The sequence below is a fragment of the Camellia sinensis genome, chromosome 11 (genome assembly GCF_055761805.1).
Source record: "Camellia sinensis isolate YWXY chromosome 11, ASM5576180v1, whole genome shotgun sequence".
In the NCBI taxonomy this organism is placed as follows: domain Eukaryota; kingdom Viridiplantae; phylum Streptophyta; class Magnoliopsida; order Ericales; family Theaceae; genus Camellia; species Camellia sinensis.
The window spans coordinates 41,924,094-41,940,605 of record NC_138971.1 but is presented as its reverse complement, the minus strand read 5'-3'; the positions used below and the strand labels follow the sequence as shown (position 1 = coordinate 41,940,605).

Below are 16,512 nucleotides of genomic sequence, written 5' to 3'. Positions count from 1 at the left end.
AGAAGTGTGGTTTTTAAAGTTTGGTAAAGAGTTTTTGGGGCAAAGTACATGGGATAAAGTGAAGTTTCTCCATTATTCATCCTCCTACTCAAGGTTTTAATATTCTAAATTTCTTAATCCTATTGTTTTCTCTCGTATTGCTCACCAGTTATCTCACATACTTGCTTTTGCTACTTAATTTTTAACTTCATTCTATTTGTTGTGTAATTTTATAAACTCTTTTTGTTTGAAAGTTGTTGTGAAAAGATAAATAGGTGTGGTGCATTAGGCTTGCTTAATATTGTAAGTAAGTATTCAAATTTGTGATCAATCAGAACCTTCTCTCAGGGTTTAAAGTTTGTGGGTATCAATTGTATTTCTCAATTTGTTAGTTGTCTTCTTTGAATGGGCTCTTCTTTTTCTTTTTCTGTTTTTGTTTTGTTTTTTAAAATTTTTATTTTTATGGTGATGGATGATGCTTCTTTTCTGTTATTTATGTGAATAATATATTTGTTTTCCTTTACTTATATATATTTATTCTTTTGAAGGCTTTGGAATCATTTAGTACCCTGGTGATAGAGTTTCAGGATGAGGAGGAGAAAGGCACTTGGTTGAGAGGACTCATGCAAGCCACTTATCGAGCTTCTGTATATACGAATTATTATTATTATTATTATTATTATTATTATTATTTGTGCATTCTTCATTTCTAAAATGGTTAGTAATTAAGACGTGTGCCTTTTGAATATGCTGGTTTATAGGCTCCTTCTTCAGTTAATATACTCGGAGATTCAGGTGATGGTCTTGCTGAATTTTCCAAACCTCATGCCGCTGCTTTGAAGCCAGCTGACCTTGTTATTAATGGTGCTTTGGTGGAAACAAAATTATCACTATATGGAAAGGTAAGTTTTGTTTTTCTTTAGTCATTTTTTCTGCCAAATGTAGTTCCAAGACTGTCATTTATGCTATCTGCTTATTTTAAATTTTGTCAATTATGTCATATTAAGAGCAAATTTTTTATTTTAGTTATTTTTATTATTTCTATTAATTTGCAGATCGATGATGAGGTGCAAGAAAAACTCGAGGAGACTCGAATTCTTGAGATTCTTGCTGGAGGGGGAAAGGTCTGTCATGCTTGTCTGCAATCCATTACATGGAAGTTAAATAAGAAATAACCAGTGTCAGATTGATGCAAATGTAGTTCATAGTTGTTTTGTGCGTAAAATTCTGAGAAACTGGATATTGCGCAAAGCTTGTATTGATTTTTATGTTCAATAGTGCTGTAGTCTGCTTTTGGTATTTCAATAGTCTTAAGCTCAAAGTTCAATCCGCATGAAGGTTTTATTCTGTTTTTGTTTTCTAATTTCATTAATGTATATTGTATGGTATGTGCCAGCCAATAAGTTGCAATCGAGAAAGTTTTCTTTTAAGGTTGAAGTGTTTGCATGGACTTTGGCTCGCATGAAGCTTAAAACTGATGACATAGCTCAAAGAAGAAGGCCAAATTGTTACTTGCTTCCATAATGGCGTGTTATGTGTAGGGGGGCTGGGGAGAGCGTGGATCATCTGTTCTTGCGTTGTCCTTTAGCTCTTTCTTTATGGGGGAGATATATATATATATATATATATTTTATTTTTATTTTTTTCTGGTGGAGGCTGCTTAAGTTATTCCATCTTCCTGTGAGCATTTGCTTTCTTTGACTTCAGAGGTTTTGGATCAAATGGTAAGGGCTCTTGGAAATGTGTGGTTTGTGCAGTTCTGTGGGGTCTTAAGGATTGAAAGGAAGGAATGCTAGAATTTTGAGGGAAGATATGAAAATTTTGAAAACATTTGGGAAAGGATTTGTTTTTGAGCTCCTTTTTGGGTGTCAGTGGCTCCTTTTAAAGGGTTTCCTCTTTTTTAATTTCTAGGGATTGGAGCGCCATTTGTAGAATTTGAGTATGTTTTTTCTTTTCCTTTTTTTTTTTTCTCGGTGTACTTCTTTTCTCCCTCTTATACTTGATTCTTCTTTGTTCTTTTTAATGAAATTTTCTTTGTTGCTGACCAAAAATAAAATAGGAAAGCTATCTTTTTGTCATTGAAAGTGGTTTGTGTGGTACAATGGTGAGTTTTTTGCAATTGGATTGATATTGTTCTTAGACTCTTGTGCTTTCGAGAGTTCATTGACCTTTTATATCAACCTTATGCAGTTTCCTTTGTGGAACACATGTTCTTGAGCTGAAGATTCTTCCAGCTATTATTTTCTCAGTTATATTCATTGACGTTTAAATTGTAATATGTTGCTTTGCAGGTGCATGTTATTCGGTTGGAAGGTGATTTGACTGTCAAGATGAAGCTACATTCATTGAAAATCAAGGATGAGCTTCAAGGATCTTTATCTTCAGGTCCAAAGTATTTAGCCTGCTCTGTGCTGAAGAATGACCCTTTATTTGCTTCCCCTAGCACTTTAGATCCTCTGGTGAAGGAGGTGCCCACAGTAATCTCAGAGGAGGATGATATTTTCAAGGATGCTTTGCCCGATTTCATGTCTTTGCCTGATTACTCACAAAATTTTGATATGGCTTTTGCCTCAAGATCAGGTGATATTAGTGAATATGCTGAGTTTGATTCTGTTGGAGACATAGTTCGTGAGAAGGAGGTGGGAAAAGGTAAAAGCACAACTGGTGATGTTTTTTATGAAGCAGAGGGCAGTGACAACTCAGATTTTGTATCTGTTACATACTCGACAAGGAATCCTAGTTCACCTGATTATGATGGTATAGATGCACAGGTATTTGACTTAAGCATCATTCAACTGATAAGAGAAAAAAATTGGACTAAGAAATCCATATCCCTACTAAGCTATGTTAATTAATTCAATAAATATTTTTTTCCAGATGAGCATTCGCATGTCGAAATTGGAATTCTTTTGCAACAGACCCACTGTTGTTGCTTTAATTGGTTTCGGCTTCAATCTAAGCTCTGCAACTATTGGGACAAGTGATACAAGCGTGACAACAATTTCAGACGATCAATCTTTAGTGAACAAAGACAAGACGGAAGAAACTGGGCATGCTTTTGTTAAAGGCTTGTTGGGATATGGTAAAGGTCGTATAATATTCTATTTGAACCTGGATGTTGACAGTGTGTCCGTGTTTCTAAATAAGGAGGATGGTTCTCAGCTTGCAATGTTTGTGCAAGAGAGTTTTGTCTTGGATCTCAAGGTGAGTAGAACAGTTTAATTCCACTTTGTTATCCTTATTTTTCTTTTCCATTCAGTTAATCAGTTTCGTAGATATGAATTGGTTAAACAAAAATAGAAAAGATATGGTTCCAATTCATAAAAATTGTAGGCTTTTTTTGAATACTCTAATTTTGTATTTCAATAATTCATTTGCAGTCACAATTAATAAGGTCCTTTATAGTTGATTGTTGTTCTTATTATAACTGTGTTTGTGTCTTTTAGTAAGTGTAGAAGTTGGTTTTGCTTTGCTGTAAGTTTTAACTGTATTCTAGGGCCTTTCTTTAGTATTAGGCAGTGCGTGATTCAATTAAGTCTTTGGGGGACAATTTATTCTAGTTGGTTCCCTAAGGCTTAAGAGTATTTTGATGACCCTTCAAGTGCATTGATCTAAATTTTTATAGTGGATCTGGATCTTTGTTAAAAGCATTTGATAATGCTTGATTCACAGATCCCTTACTCATGATTAAATGCTAAACAGACTACCGGTCAATGTGTTCAATTTTAATTAATAATTTTAGATTTTAATGGCTCATTTAAAAAATTTTAGTTCAGTACTTAATCTTGAGCCTTATCAAACAACCCCTTAGATTCACTTTGGGCTGGTTGTTTTCTGTTTCTTGTGGATGATGTGACTAATCCAATCTTGTGGGTTGCTCAAAACATAATATTGTGAATGATTACTTTGGGTCCTTTCTGTATTTTCTGATTGCTTAATAGGAAAGTCAAAAAGGAAACCAAATGTTGTAGCCAAATTTTCTGCTTTATGAATCTCAAGTTGTATATCATCTCATGTCTTTTTTTATCTCTGTTTTACCTACGAATTATGCTGATTTGTCTTTCTCCTATAATTATGAATTATCAATCTTTTGTTGGGGCTATATGATGTGTGACTCCAATTATTGCCTTTCTGAAAACTCCTTTGATGTATTTGGCTACACAAGCTTCAATAATGTTATTTCCATGACTAAAGAGGATTCTGGAATTTTATTTTAAATTTGTAGAAGGCTTTCTGAATTTTTGCTTTCATGTCTTCAACCAAGGACTTTAATTTTGAAGTGAAAATTTGAGATATAAAATGTTATTTTTAAAGAATTAGCTGTTTTACTTTTAAATGTAATATATTCAGTCTTTTCAAACCCAAATCACTTGCATCTTTTTGGGTTGAGCTTTTTCTCAAGTGCAAATCTGAACTTGAGAGAACTTGTGCCCATAGGGCCCCTCTCGATGATCCTGTTAGAATAGGAAAGAATATTTGTTATATTTTATTCTTTATATATTTATTTTTCCCTTTATTGATGTAATGGGCTGGCCCATAATTTATGCCTTATGGCACTCTTGTAATTACTTAGTATTATAAATATAAAAGGGAATGAGGTCTAACCTATTCCCTATCACTTTCTCTTCTCTAAAATCTTCATGGTATCAAAGCCAAACAGGCCCTAGCCATTCTCTTCTAACACTCCGGCAATCTCTCTCTTCTCCGGCAGCCTCTGAGCCACCGAAACCCAGCACCCAGCCTCTCTTGCTCACCCAGGTCTCTCGTAACCCTCGACCCAGGCCTCGGCAGCCCCCCTCTCGTCTTCTAGGGGTCTGTCGAGAGCCCTCCCTGGCTCTTTAGGCTGTGTCGTAGGGTCCTCTTGGCTCCAGAGTTGCTGTCGGCACCCTCCAGGGCTCTTCACCTTCAACGATAGTCCCTCTGGCTGTCTAGACCTTCCACGACAGTCCCTCTGGTCTTCTGTCTCTGTCGGCCAGTCTCTAGGTCTCTCATTCTATGTTTTAAGCTCTCTGTTTTCTGTTTTAACCTAAACCCCAAAAAAAAATGCAGTGGGGAAAAAAAAAAAACATACTGATGAGTTCTTAATTATTCTTTATGCTGTCACAGTGGTAGTTGTGTCTTTCCTTCCACTTTTATCTTCTAGGTTTGTGATTGGCCTTGTTTTTTGAGAGTTAAATAGTAAAGTATCCATGGCAGATTCCCTTAGTGAATCTACTACTTCTCAGCCACCTCAGGGTGAGAGTTCCATTGTACCTCCTACTATGACTGATAACCTCAACCTTGGCCTCAAGATCACCACCTCTCTATTCAATGCTTAGAACTATCTAGCGTGGTCGCAAAGTTTGACTATTTTGTTTGAAGAGCAGAGGGAAGATGGGGTAAGTTGATGGCAGGATACCGGCACCAACCACCACAGACTCGACTTATGATCAGTGAGAGATCACTAACTCTCTTATTATGGGTTGGTTGATCCATTCTATGGTTCTAGAGATTGGAGAGGGCTATCTCTCTATGGACACTGCCCAGGATATTTGGGAGGCCGTGGCTACCACTTACTCCCGGAAGGGGAACTTCTCCCAGGCTGTTGAGTTACGTCGCTCCATTGAAAGGTCGGTACAAGGTGAGATGACTATTCTCTAGTATTTTACCTTTCTTAGCAATGGGTGGAAGAGGCTTGATCATCTTCAGGATTACAAGTCTGTCTGTTCCACTGATTCTGCTGGTTATCGGAAATTTGTGGCACAAGAGTGGGTCTTCAAGTTCTTGGAAGGCCGAAATGTGGAGTATAACCCTGTTCGGAGCCGCGTTCTTGGCATGGATGTGCTTCCTTCTCTCTAGGAAGCCTTTGCTTTTGTGCAGAATGAAGAGAGTCGTTGCTCTGTGATGCTTCCTTCTACCACCACTGATCGTTTTGCTTTGGTTTCTGTACCTTCCCGCGCTGGCGAGCATATGTCTCATTGTTCTCGTCCTTCTGAGAAGGATAATCTTTTTTGTGACTACTGCCATTGACCTCGACGTACCCGAGAGACTTGTTGGAAGCTGCATGGGACTCTTGGTGGTTGCAGAGACTGTCCTGGTACTCGCGGGGGTAGATCTGGCCCGTCTAGAGGCCGAGGGGCCATTGGTCGGGCTCAACTTTCAGACACGGTTGAGCCACCACCTTCATCTCCCGTTGTCTCATCGGCTGCTAATGTTTCGGGGTTATCTACCTCTTATTTTGAGATCGCTCTTTGCCACTTGCTAGACCGTCGCGCCTCCACTTCTGCCACAGGTGCACCCTCTTCTTCCTTTGCCAATTCAGGTAACTTGGCATCCTCTTCATATGTATTGCTATCTCATACCATTGTGCCCTGGATAATTGATTCTGGTGTTTCTGACCATATGTCTGGTTCCTCTCATTTATTCTCCGAGTATAACCCCTATTTAGGTCAAGAAAAAGTACGTATTGCTGATGGTACTATGTCGTCTGTATTTGGGAAAGGTTTAATTCATGTCACACCTTCCCTTCCTTTATCCTCTGCTCTCCATGTTTCTAATTTTAGTGTTAATCTTTTATCTTTGAGTCGTATTACTCGTGATTTGAATTGTAGCGTGACGTTTTTTCCTGATCGTTATCTTTTCCAAGACCTTATCACGAGGAAGAAGATTGGCAGTGGTAGAGCAGAACATGATCTCTACATTCTCGGTTAGACAGATAGGCTGGCTCATTCCTCTGCTTAGTTACCATCCACCAAGGAAGACCTCTGGCTGTGGCACCATCGTTTAGGAAATCCCTTTTTTTTACTACTTAAGCATTTATTTCCTTTTGGGTTTGAGAATAATAGTGTGTCTGATTTTCAATGTGAATCTTGTCTACATGGGAAACAACACCAAGCTTCTTTTGCTCCCTATATTAATAAAAGTTCAGTTCCATTTACTTTGATTCATTTTGATGTTTGGGATCCCTCACGTTTTGTGTCTTTAAAAGATCAAAAATGATTTGTTACTTTCATTGATGACTGTTCTAGGGCCACTTGGGTCTATCTGCTGAAAGATAAAAGTGACATGTTTTTTGTGTTTCAAACCTTCCATAAAATGATTTGCACTCAGTTTGGGGGCGGTTGTCAAAATTTTGTGTTCTGATAATTTGGGGGGGGGGGGAATATCTTGACTCTGGTCTTGCCAGTTATTTTGTCATTCATGGCATTATTCATCAAACTTCCTGCACCAGTACCCCTTAACAAAATAGGGTTGTTGAAAGGAAAAATCGTCATTTCTTTGATGTGGCCCGTTGTCTATCTTTTGAAATGCGTGTTCCTAGATCCTATTGGGGGGAGCCAGTTCTCACTGCCACTTAATTGATTAATCGTCTTCCTACACAATTCCTTCACGAGCAAACACCTCTCAAAGTTCTGTTCGAGTCCATCTCTTCTGGGTTCTCCCTTTCCCCTAAGACCTTTGGCTGTGTTTGTTTTGTCCATAATCATTTCCTTACTCGTGGTAAATTGGATCCTAGGTCTCTTAGGTGTGTTTTCCTAGGTTACTCTGCCACACAAAAGGGTTATAAGTGTTATCATCCTCCCACTCGCAAATGGTTTGTCTCCATGGATGTCACTTTTTTCACGTCTCAGTCTTATTTTCTACCCTCTCCAGTGTCCCAGTCATCCCTTCAAGGGGAGCCTTGGTGTAAAGAGATTCCTGTTCCACCTCTACCAGTGGTTGCACAGATAGAGGATGATAAGCCAGCAACAGTTGTTGACGCAGGCAAAGTTTATGTCAGGGACAAGGACAGACAACAAGTCACCTGGATGCAGGAATCTACTTTCCCTCCTCTACTGCCAACTACTTCCTCGGATGAGTGCCCAGAGTCACCCCCTTTCCTGAGAGTCCAGGTAATTCTGATCCGAGTGCTCCCATTCCTGAGCTTTCAGATCTTGATGTTCCCATTGCTAATAGAAAGGGGGTTAGGTCATGTACTCAGCATCCTATTACGAATTATGTCTCTTATTCCAATCTGTCTCCCTCATATAAAGCCTTTTTGTCTAAGATTTCTTCTATGAGTCTGCCTAACAATTTTCAAGAGGCTCTCACTATTCCTGAATGGAAACATGCCATAATGGAAGAGATGAGAGCTCTCAGCAAGAATGGCACTTGGGAGTTAGTGGAGTTACCTAGAGGCAAAAATCCAGTTGGATGTAAGTGGGTGTACACTGTAAAACACAAAGCAGATGGTTCCATGGAACGGTACAAAGCAAGACTGGTTGCTAAGGGTTTTACTCAGACGTATGGGGTAGATTACCAGGAGACATTTGCATTGGTTGCTAAAATGAACTCTGTGAGAATACTACTCTCTTTTGCTGTAAATCTGGATTGGTCACTTCATCAGTTTGATGTGAAGAATGTCTTCCTTCATGGAGACCTAGAAGAAGAGGTTTATATATGGATATTCCCCCTAGTTTTGAGAATGCTAGGTTCAAAAGTAAAGTGTGCAGGCTTCGGAAGTCACTCTTTGGGCTAAAGCAATCCCCTAGGGCTTGGTTTGAAAGGTTGCTCAAGCTTTGCTGACATATGGGTTCAAGCAAAGTCAAGTTGATCACACCTTATTTGTGAAACACTCCTCACTTGGTATGACCAGAGCTCTTATTGTCTATGTTGATGATATTATTTTGACAGGAGATGATGTTAAGGAGATTCCTCGGTTGAAGGAATACTTAGCCAAGGAGTTTGAAGTCGAAGACTTAGGCAATTTGAAGTATTTTTTGAGCATTGAGGTAGCTCGGTCCAAAGATGTCATCTTTATATGCCAGAGGAAGTATGTACTTGACTTGCTTAAGGAAACTGGAATGCTTGGAGGTAGACCATGTGATACACCTCTAGAACCGGACCAGAAACTAAGTGAGGATCAAGGGGGAGATCCAGTGGGCAGGGAGAGATATCAGAGATTAGTGGGTAAGCTCATATACTTATCCCACTCCTGTTCAGACATTGCCATTGCTGTAGGCATGGTTAGCCAGTTTATGCATGTTCCAAGAAATTCCCACTTAGAGGCAGTTATGAGAATCTTGAGATATTTGAAGGCTTCTCCTAGAAAGGGTTTCTATTTCTCGAAACATGGACATCTCAGTGTGGAGGCATTCACTGATGTGGATTGGGCTAGATCCGTCACTGATAGACTATCAACTTCTGTATATTGCACATTTGTTGGAGGCAACTTAGTCATTTGGCGAAGTAAGAAAAAGAATGTGGTTACTAGATCTAGCGCTGAGGCAGAATTCAGGGCTAGGGCTCAGGGTGTATGTTTGTTGCTATGGATTAGACTATTATTGGGAGATTTGGGGATCCATCAGACCGATTCCATGAGATTGTATTGTGACAACAAAGCCGCAATCAACATAGCTCATAATTCAGTTTAACATGACAGGACTAAGCATGTTGAGATTGATAGGCACTTCATCAAGGAAAAACTCACAAGTGGCACCATATGTATTCCATTTGTGAAGACTGGGACCAACTGGCAGATGTTCTCACCAAGGGTATAGGAAACAAACCATTTCATGGCATTCTCAACAAGCTGGGTATGAGAGATGTCTTCGCACCAGCTTGAGGGGGAGTGTTAAAATAGGAAAGAATATTTTTTATATTTTGTTCTTTCTATATTTATTTTTTCCTTTATTGATGTAATGGGTTGGCCCATAATTTATGTCTTATGGCACTCCTGTAATTACTCAGTATTATCAATATAAAAGGGAATGAGGTCTAACCTATTCCCTATAACTTTCTCTTCACTAAAATCTTAGATCCGAACCGTTCATCTTGTAGGTCCCTCTGTGAATATCGTCTATGAAAAAAAAAAGGTACGATTATTGGATCGACTTAATTTTTTTCATGGATGATTTACATGGAAGGCCCTAAAAAATGAACATCGAGATAGGACCCATTGTGGGTCCTACCACTCAAGTTCAAAACTTGAGAGAAGCCCAACACTTTGTATTCTTGTTGAATGAAACATTCTCGCTTGTTTTAGGGAATTAATTTGTCGTCTGCTCGCTTGTTTTAGGGAATTAATTTGTCGTCTGCATTTTTATTGGTGTGTGTTTTGGTCCATGAATTTGAGCCTATCATTCTGGTGTAAATTTCGTTGTCTGATAGAGTTTATTTAATTCTTTCAGCTTCATCCTAGTTCTATATCCATTGAAGGCACATTAGGAAATTTCAGGCTCTGTGATATGTCTCTTGGAATGGATCACTGTTGGGGGTGGCTTTGTGATATACGCAATCAGGGGGCTGAATCTCTTATCAAGGTACCTTTTAATTTGTTTGATTAGAAGCTGATGCCTCACAGGCTTCTTATCTATTTTTTATATTTATATTTTGTCATTTTTTTTTTCATTGTTCTAATATTGCTCTCTCTCTCTCTCTCTCAGTTTACTTTCAATTCTTATAGTGCTGAAGATGACGATTATGAAGGATATGATTACAGCTTGCAAGGCCGAGTTTCTGCAGTTCGCATTGTCTTCCTCTATAGGTTTGTTCAGGAGGTAAGTCTGATTGATGCTGTTAAAAATGGAAACTCTTCTTAATGTTAATATTGGTGAAGCTGCTGGTGCACATATAGCATTGGTAATTAGTGAACTAATCAACTTTCTTTTTCATTTACTTCATACTAAGTAGCATAGATACGGGCACGTGACAAGATATGGACACGACACTGACATGCCGACACGTCAATTTTAAAAAAAATGCACAACACGACACGTCTAGGACACATTTCAAATTTATATTTTTATAAATTTATTATATGTGATATATACAAATAGTTTATTGAGAGGTAATGAAAAAAATAAACAACGTAACACTAATTAAAATTAACTTAAACATCAAAATATCATTCATGTAACAATTACAATATAAAGAATGAAAAATAATTATAGAATATAAAAATGCACATAATGTATTTATCTTATAAAGTGTTTCAAAACATATTTAGAGTGAATAAGTTGCATTCCAAAGAATACATAACATTATTACTATGAATTGATTCATCACATAGGCTGTGTTTGGAGGTTTTAAGAAGTGTCTGATATTATGAGATTACATTTTTAAATAAGACACATTGAAGAAGTGTCGGATTCGCTTTGTTAGAGTGTCCATAGAGTGTCTTTGCTGACACGGGTGTCCGACACCACACGCCTCCTCTATAGTTGTGTCCGTACTTTTTAGACTTCATATAACTGGTTTTTTTCATTGTTGGTGTTAGTTGAACTGATTTTGTTTTTGTTACTTCTTGGGTTCAATTCTTGTTTCAGTGTTGTGAATTTCTGACATAAGATGTTGATACATGCTTCTGCAGATAACTACCTACTTTATGGAACTTGCAACCCCGCATACTGAAGAAGCAATTAAACTTGTTGATAAAGTTGGAGGCTTTGAGTGGCTGATTAATAAATATGAGATTGATGGATCCTCGGCATTGAAGCTGGACCTTTCACTCGATACTCCAATAATAATCGTACCAAGAAATTCCATGAGTAAAGAGTCTGTATTTCTCAAAGAAATTCACGTCATTTAGTATTCAGTTGGTTAATTTAGTTCTTAGTTTTTTTGGCAGCAAAGGAATAATAAGTTTGTGCAGATAAGGTGATATATAGAATTTTATTGATCTTGAAAAGTTTTTTTTTTTTTTGATAAATAATTTAAAGGATAAGGATAAATAATTTCATGCATACTCACTTTTGTGTTAGAACACTCTTCCTTGTGTACTTGTGTTCTCTTCTTACCTTTATCCTTTTGGGACATGTGTCGTGCTGGGTCCAAAAATTACATAAAATTATCTAACTGGATGTTTTGTATAAAAACATATTTGAATGCTTTGTGGGATGGGAATAATAGACATTATATGAGACTTATGCTGGTTTGGTATCTAAATAGTTCTGACATGTCTCTTAAATGTAGTCATTTTTGTTTTTCTTCTTCTTCCTCTTCTTCTCCAAATTATTATTTTTTGCTTAATGATTCCTGGAATTTATTCTGTTTTACTGTCTTGTTGCTCCCATCAATTGAGATGTTCTTTCAATTTGTTGAGGTTGACTTTTGGTTATAGTTGCCCTTCTCTTTTGTTACTTTCAAAAACTAAGTGACAATTATAATGTGGAAAAAGTATTGTTTTCCTAGTAGTATATGGCTCGTAGTTGTAGGAACCTCCTACTAGGGGTGACAAATCTGCTCTAGAATTGTTTTTCAGAGTAAGAATCAAGTTAGAATCTCGTTCCTATCAAGAAAGAACCACGTTCTCAACTGAGATGAAACTTCTCGAACATATGAATCCCAAAGAAACAAAAAGAACAGTTATCAAGCAAGAGAAAATGTATTGCAACCATTAGAAGGAAAAAATTAACTTAAATTTATACTACTACTCTGTATTTACAATTTATTTATTTTTTATTTTTTATATTTACAATAATAACAATTTTCAGTTGAAAACTTGACAAGATTCTCCAATATTTATTCATAATTTCACATATTTAGTACAACTAAGCAAATTTTTTTTCTTACAATATACTAATATATTTAGGCATTCCCAACCTTGGACACTTTTATGAGCCGTAGCTCCCCCATCTCCGCCCCCACCCCGTCCTTGCTTCTGTTTCGTGCAACTGAGATATATCTTTAATATTAAGTATTACTGGGTATTGATTAACTTTTTTGTATTTATTGTTGCAGCTTCATGCAACTTGATCTGGGCCAGCTGCAAGTGAGAAATGAATTTAGTTGGCATGGATGCCCAGAGAAAGATCCTTCAGCTGTCCATCTTGATGTTCTTGATGCAGAGGTATTTCTTTATGTTTGAAGTCTTGGTTCAGACATTAAACTTGAAGTAGTGAAGTAATGTTAACTTCAGCTGTAATATTGCAGATTTTGGGAATCAACATGGCCGTAGGAATCAATGGTTGTATTGGTAAGCCAATGATACGGGACGGACAAGGAATTAAAGTTTATGTACGGCGTAGTTTGAGGGATGTCTTTCGGAAAGTTCCAACATTTTCATTAGGAGTGAAGGTATTTTCGGTGACGGGAGATCTACTTCTGATTTTGCCATTCTTTCTTCTTCCATCGTTTGGATTTAGCAATCTTTATGATTTGGGGCATTTGCATGGATACATGGGTTTCTATTTTGTTCCTTGGCATGGACTTTTATCATTGACTTCTCATGTGCATATTAGCAAGAAATGCAAGAACATCAATTTAAACTCTCTAACCCCTACATTCATCCTCACATTTACATGCATCCTTAGTTTAGATGTATAATAAGTGGATACAAGATTTAACTTCGTTGGACAAGGCCTACCTTGGAATTGACATGGACACACATGTTTAGTTTACTATCTCAACATGTGCTTGGAATGTATGGCATCTCTGCAGATGGCTGTAAGTGATGTAGTTAGAATTAGTATGGTTGTTATGTTTTAGTACCATCAGAGTTAGAGTTAGTTGGGTCTTTTATCCTATAAATAGGTCGCTAAACCCCTTTAGTATTTAGTTAATGATATTTTGATATTGAATATTTCAGAGCTTGAGAGCTCTTGTACCCATTTTGGGATTCTTTCTCTCTAAAGAAGTCTCTTTCTTGATTTGGTTCCATCAGTAAGTGAAGATAGAAATAGAAATGGAGACAAAGTGAGGTCTGTCAATTTGAAGTGGTAGAGAAAGGAGAGGAGTGTTCTTTTGTTTGATGAGTATTCAATATAAGAAAGAAATGCGGTAGAGGAAGAAGAAAATGACCTTCACGAATGTATTCTTCCATGAAAATGACATTCAAGAATATGTTCTTTTATTCTTCCATGGAACATCTGCTCCAAACCCATCTTCTTCTTCTTTTCAATTTGAAGTGGTAGCAATCTTATATATATATATATATATATAATTTTTATTTTTAAAGAAGAACATTTTTAGCCAATTAAACCTTGCTCCTAGGAGGAACGTGCAGTGTCAGCATTCATGCCCCTTGACGACACTGTCCATGGAGCTCCCTCGAGGTTGCCCACATCAGGCCCACTCTGGGTGTGGAGGTAGGTAGTAGCACACCATACCCCCTTAATACAGCATTTGAGCCATTTGTTGATTGACAAGAGGAAACATCAACCTGAATGAGGAGTCATAATGATTTTCCAAAATTCATAAATATCGGAAAATCACAGGGTGTGTTTGGTTTGTGTTTTGAGATAAATTTTCAAAAAAAAATTTGGGAGAGAGTTTAGAAATTTTTTTGATTTGTTTGGTTGTATATTTTGAAAATTGTTTTAGAGTTTGGGAGTTTGGGATGATTTGATATTTTGTTGTAGTTGAATAGATATGTGTGAGAGAAAAAGTGATTGAGAATGAGAGATGAGAGAGAAAAAGTGATTGATTGATGTGTAGAAGAGAGAAAATGATTTTGGGAATTTTTTTCAACAAATTTGAACCAAATAAAATTTTGAAATTTTTTCTCAAAAAATGTATCTTGAGATACAAACCAAACAAGCTCACTATCTTCAAAAGTGGGAAACTATATATCTTCATGAGTTCACAATAAAAATCTTATCTTAAAACTGCATCGTTTGAACCAGAAACCATATGCCAAACATTTAGCCAAATTGCCATGTTATCTGACATTTTGAGTTGGCATGTAAATCTTTACTCAAATCATCAACGTCCTTCCGAGTAAAGATTATCGGGCATTTTGAGTTGCCCTGTTATCCTTTCTTTGGAAGGAAAGGGGAAGGGTAAGGAAGTTACCCCTGTAGCTGCAGTTTCCTTCTGCCCAAAAGGGGGGACAAAGAAGAGGGAAAGGATGATATTCTACTGCAATTTTGCTGCCTTAAATAACCCTCTTGTGGTAAGATGTAATGGTATGATGGTAAAATAAAGTTACACTTCTTTCCATGTCCATTTCCGTTAATCAGCCAAATAGATGGGAATGAAGATGGTTTTGTTTCCAAAGGTTACATTTCCGCCCCACCTACCTTCTTCCTTTCAATTTTCGATATCTTCTAGAAAATGAGGCATAAATGTTCTCTTTGGTTATGAAAAAGAGATTCACTATTTGACTAATGAACCTTAAGGTTCAATATGCATATGCACACACAGGAAGGGGGACAAGCGGTGATATGGATGTTCTTATGGACGGTCTACTATTTACCTCTGTCAACAAACATAATATTAAGCTGCCTTGTCTTTTAAGCTTCCCTTTACTTCATGAGGCAAGGTCATCCAATCATTACCAATATTTTTGGCATTTTTCAGCTGGCGCCCACATCTTGTTTCATATATTCATGCAGCATAGGGTGGTGCAGTATGAGTTGGCAGACTGATTTAATGGAAAACACTGCTGTTTTATTTTGCTCAAGTTACTTTTCCACCCTGCTTACCTTCGTTTCAATTTTCCATATCTTGTAGCAAATGGGCATAAATGTTCTCTTTGGTTACAAATAAGAAACCTGCAAGGTTTAGTATTGGCACGGACACGCACACACGGAGCGATGGTCTAGTGTTGATTAAATGTCTCAGTCAGCGCTTAACATAATCATAAGCTTGATTAACTTAAACAGGCTTGTCTTCCAGTCTTCCTTCCACTAAATGCGTCAATGCTTATGACTAATATAACTTCAAGGTTGAATAACACAATACAGACATGCCGCTGCAGTAATTTTCAAAAAATGCCGAACATGGCGCATTGGAGATGCTCAAAATATATAGTTTTGATGTTTATTATATGATAATTATTTATTTAAAGATAATAAAAATATACAAAATAACCCAGTTTTCTAAAAAGGATAGATTAATACGTATAAATCTACATTGTTATTTTTTCATTGGATTCTAAATTATTTTGTTCAAATTTGAAATGTGTTTTATGCACATCTAAACATTGGATACATGTGTTCCCCAACTCCCAAGTGTCCGAAGCATGTTCTGGCCTGATTAAATTTGAAAATAATAATAATAATAGTAGGACATGTGTCGTGTGTTTTGGTGTTCGACACATACGGACACACCCCATTCTTAGAAGTGATTGCTCATTATACAACACACACAGGGAAAGCTGCAACTGGTGAGATAGATGTGCTTATGGACACTCTAGTGGACCAGTGCTGATTAAATGTTCTCATCACTGCCTAACATAAGATTGATATGTTAGAAACATTTGAGAACATTGAAGCGCAAACACCTCTCCACAGGCCAAATATTGGTGGCTGACATGTGTCGGACATGGACATGTGCTGGGCACGCTCTGAACACATGTCAAACATGCTGTAGGAAGTGTCCTATTTTGTTTTTCACTAGGACACGTTTAGGACATGGTGACATGTTGTTCCATTATACATATATATATAATTCATCGGGGTAGCATACCCAGGTTGATGAATTTGATGAGAATAAATATTTAACATGGCATAAATGTATAATATTCAAATATAGGAAATATAATAAATATATAGAATTATATGTTTTGCACATGTACCCTATGTGTCACGTCCTACATTTTCAATTTTTTTTTGTGTGCACTCCTATATATAA

At 37.1% G+C, this 16,512-nt stretch overlaps 1 protein-coding gene across 7 annotated transcripts in view; it reads left to right on the top strand.

The window, feature by feature from the left end:
* LOC114255802 (calcium-dependent lipid-binding family protein) overlaps positions 1 to 16,512 on the top strand; it is an 81,374-nt gene that overhangs the window by 25,576 nt on the left and 39,286 nt on the right. For all 7 annotated transcript variants that reach the window (XR_014343781.1, XM_028195344.2, XM_028195343.2 and 4 more), the window contains 10 exons: positions 528 to 626; positions 741 to 881; positions 1,035 to 1,103; positions 2,271 to 2,750; positions 2,857 to 3,183; positions 10,128 to 10,259; positions 10,383 to 10,496; positions 11,309 to 11,493; positions 12,679 to 12,787; positions 12,871 to 13,014. Coding sequence is in view for 6 of the 7 variants with exons in the window: in XM_028195344.2 (XP_028051145.2) it covers positions 528 to 626; positions 741 to 881; positions 1,035 to 1,103; positions 2,271 to 2,750; positions 2,857 to 3,183; positions 10,128 to 10,259; positions 10,383 to 10,496; positions 11,309 to 11,493; positions 12,679 to 12,787; positions 12,871 to 13,014 (1,800 nt within the window). In the remaining variant the exon portion in view is untranslated. The remainder of the gene's footprint in view (positions 1 to 527; positions 627 to 740; positions 882 to 1,034; positions 1,104 to 2,270; positions 2,751 to 2,856; positions 3,184 to 10,127; positions 10,260 to 10,382; positions 10,497 to 11,308; positions 11,494 to 12,678; positions 12,788 to 12,870; positions 13,015 to 16,512) is intronic.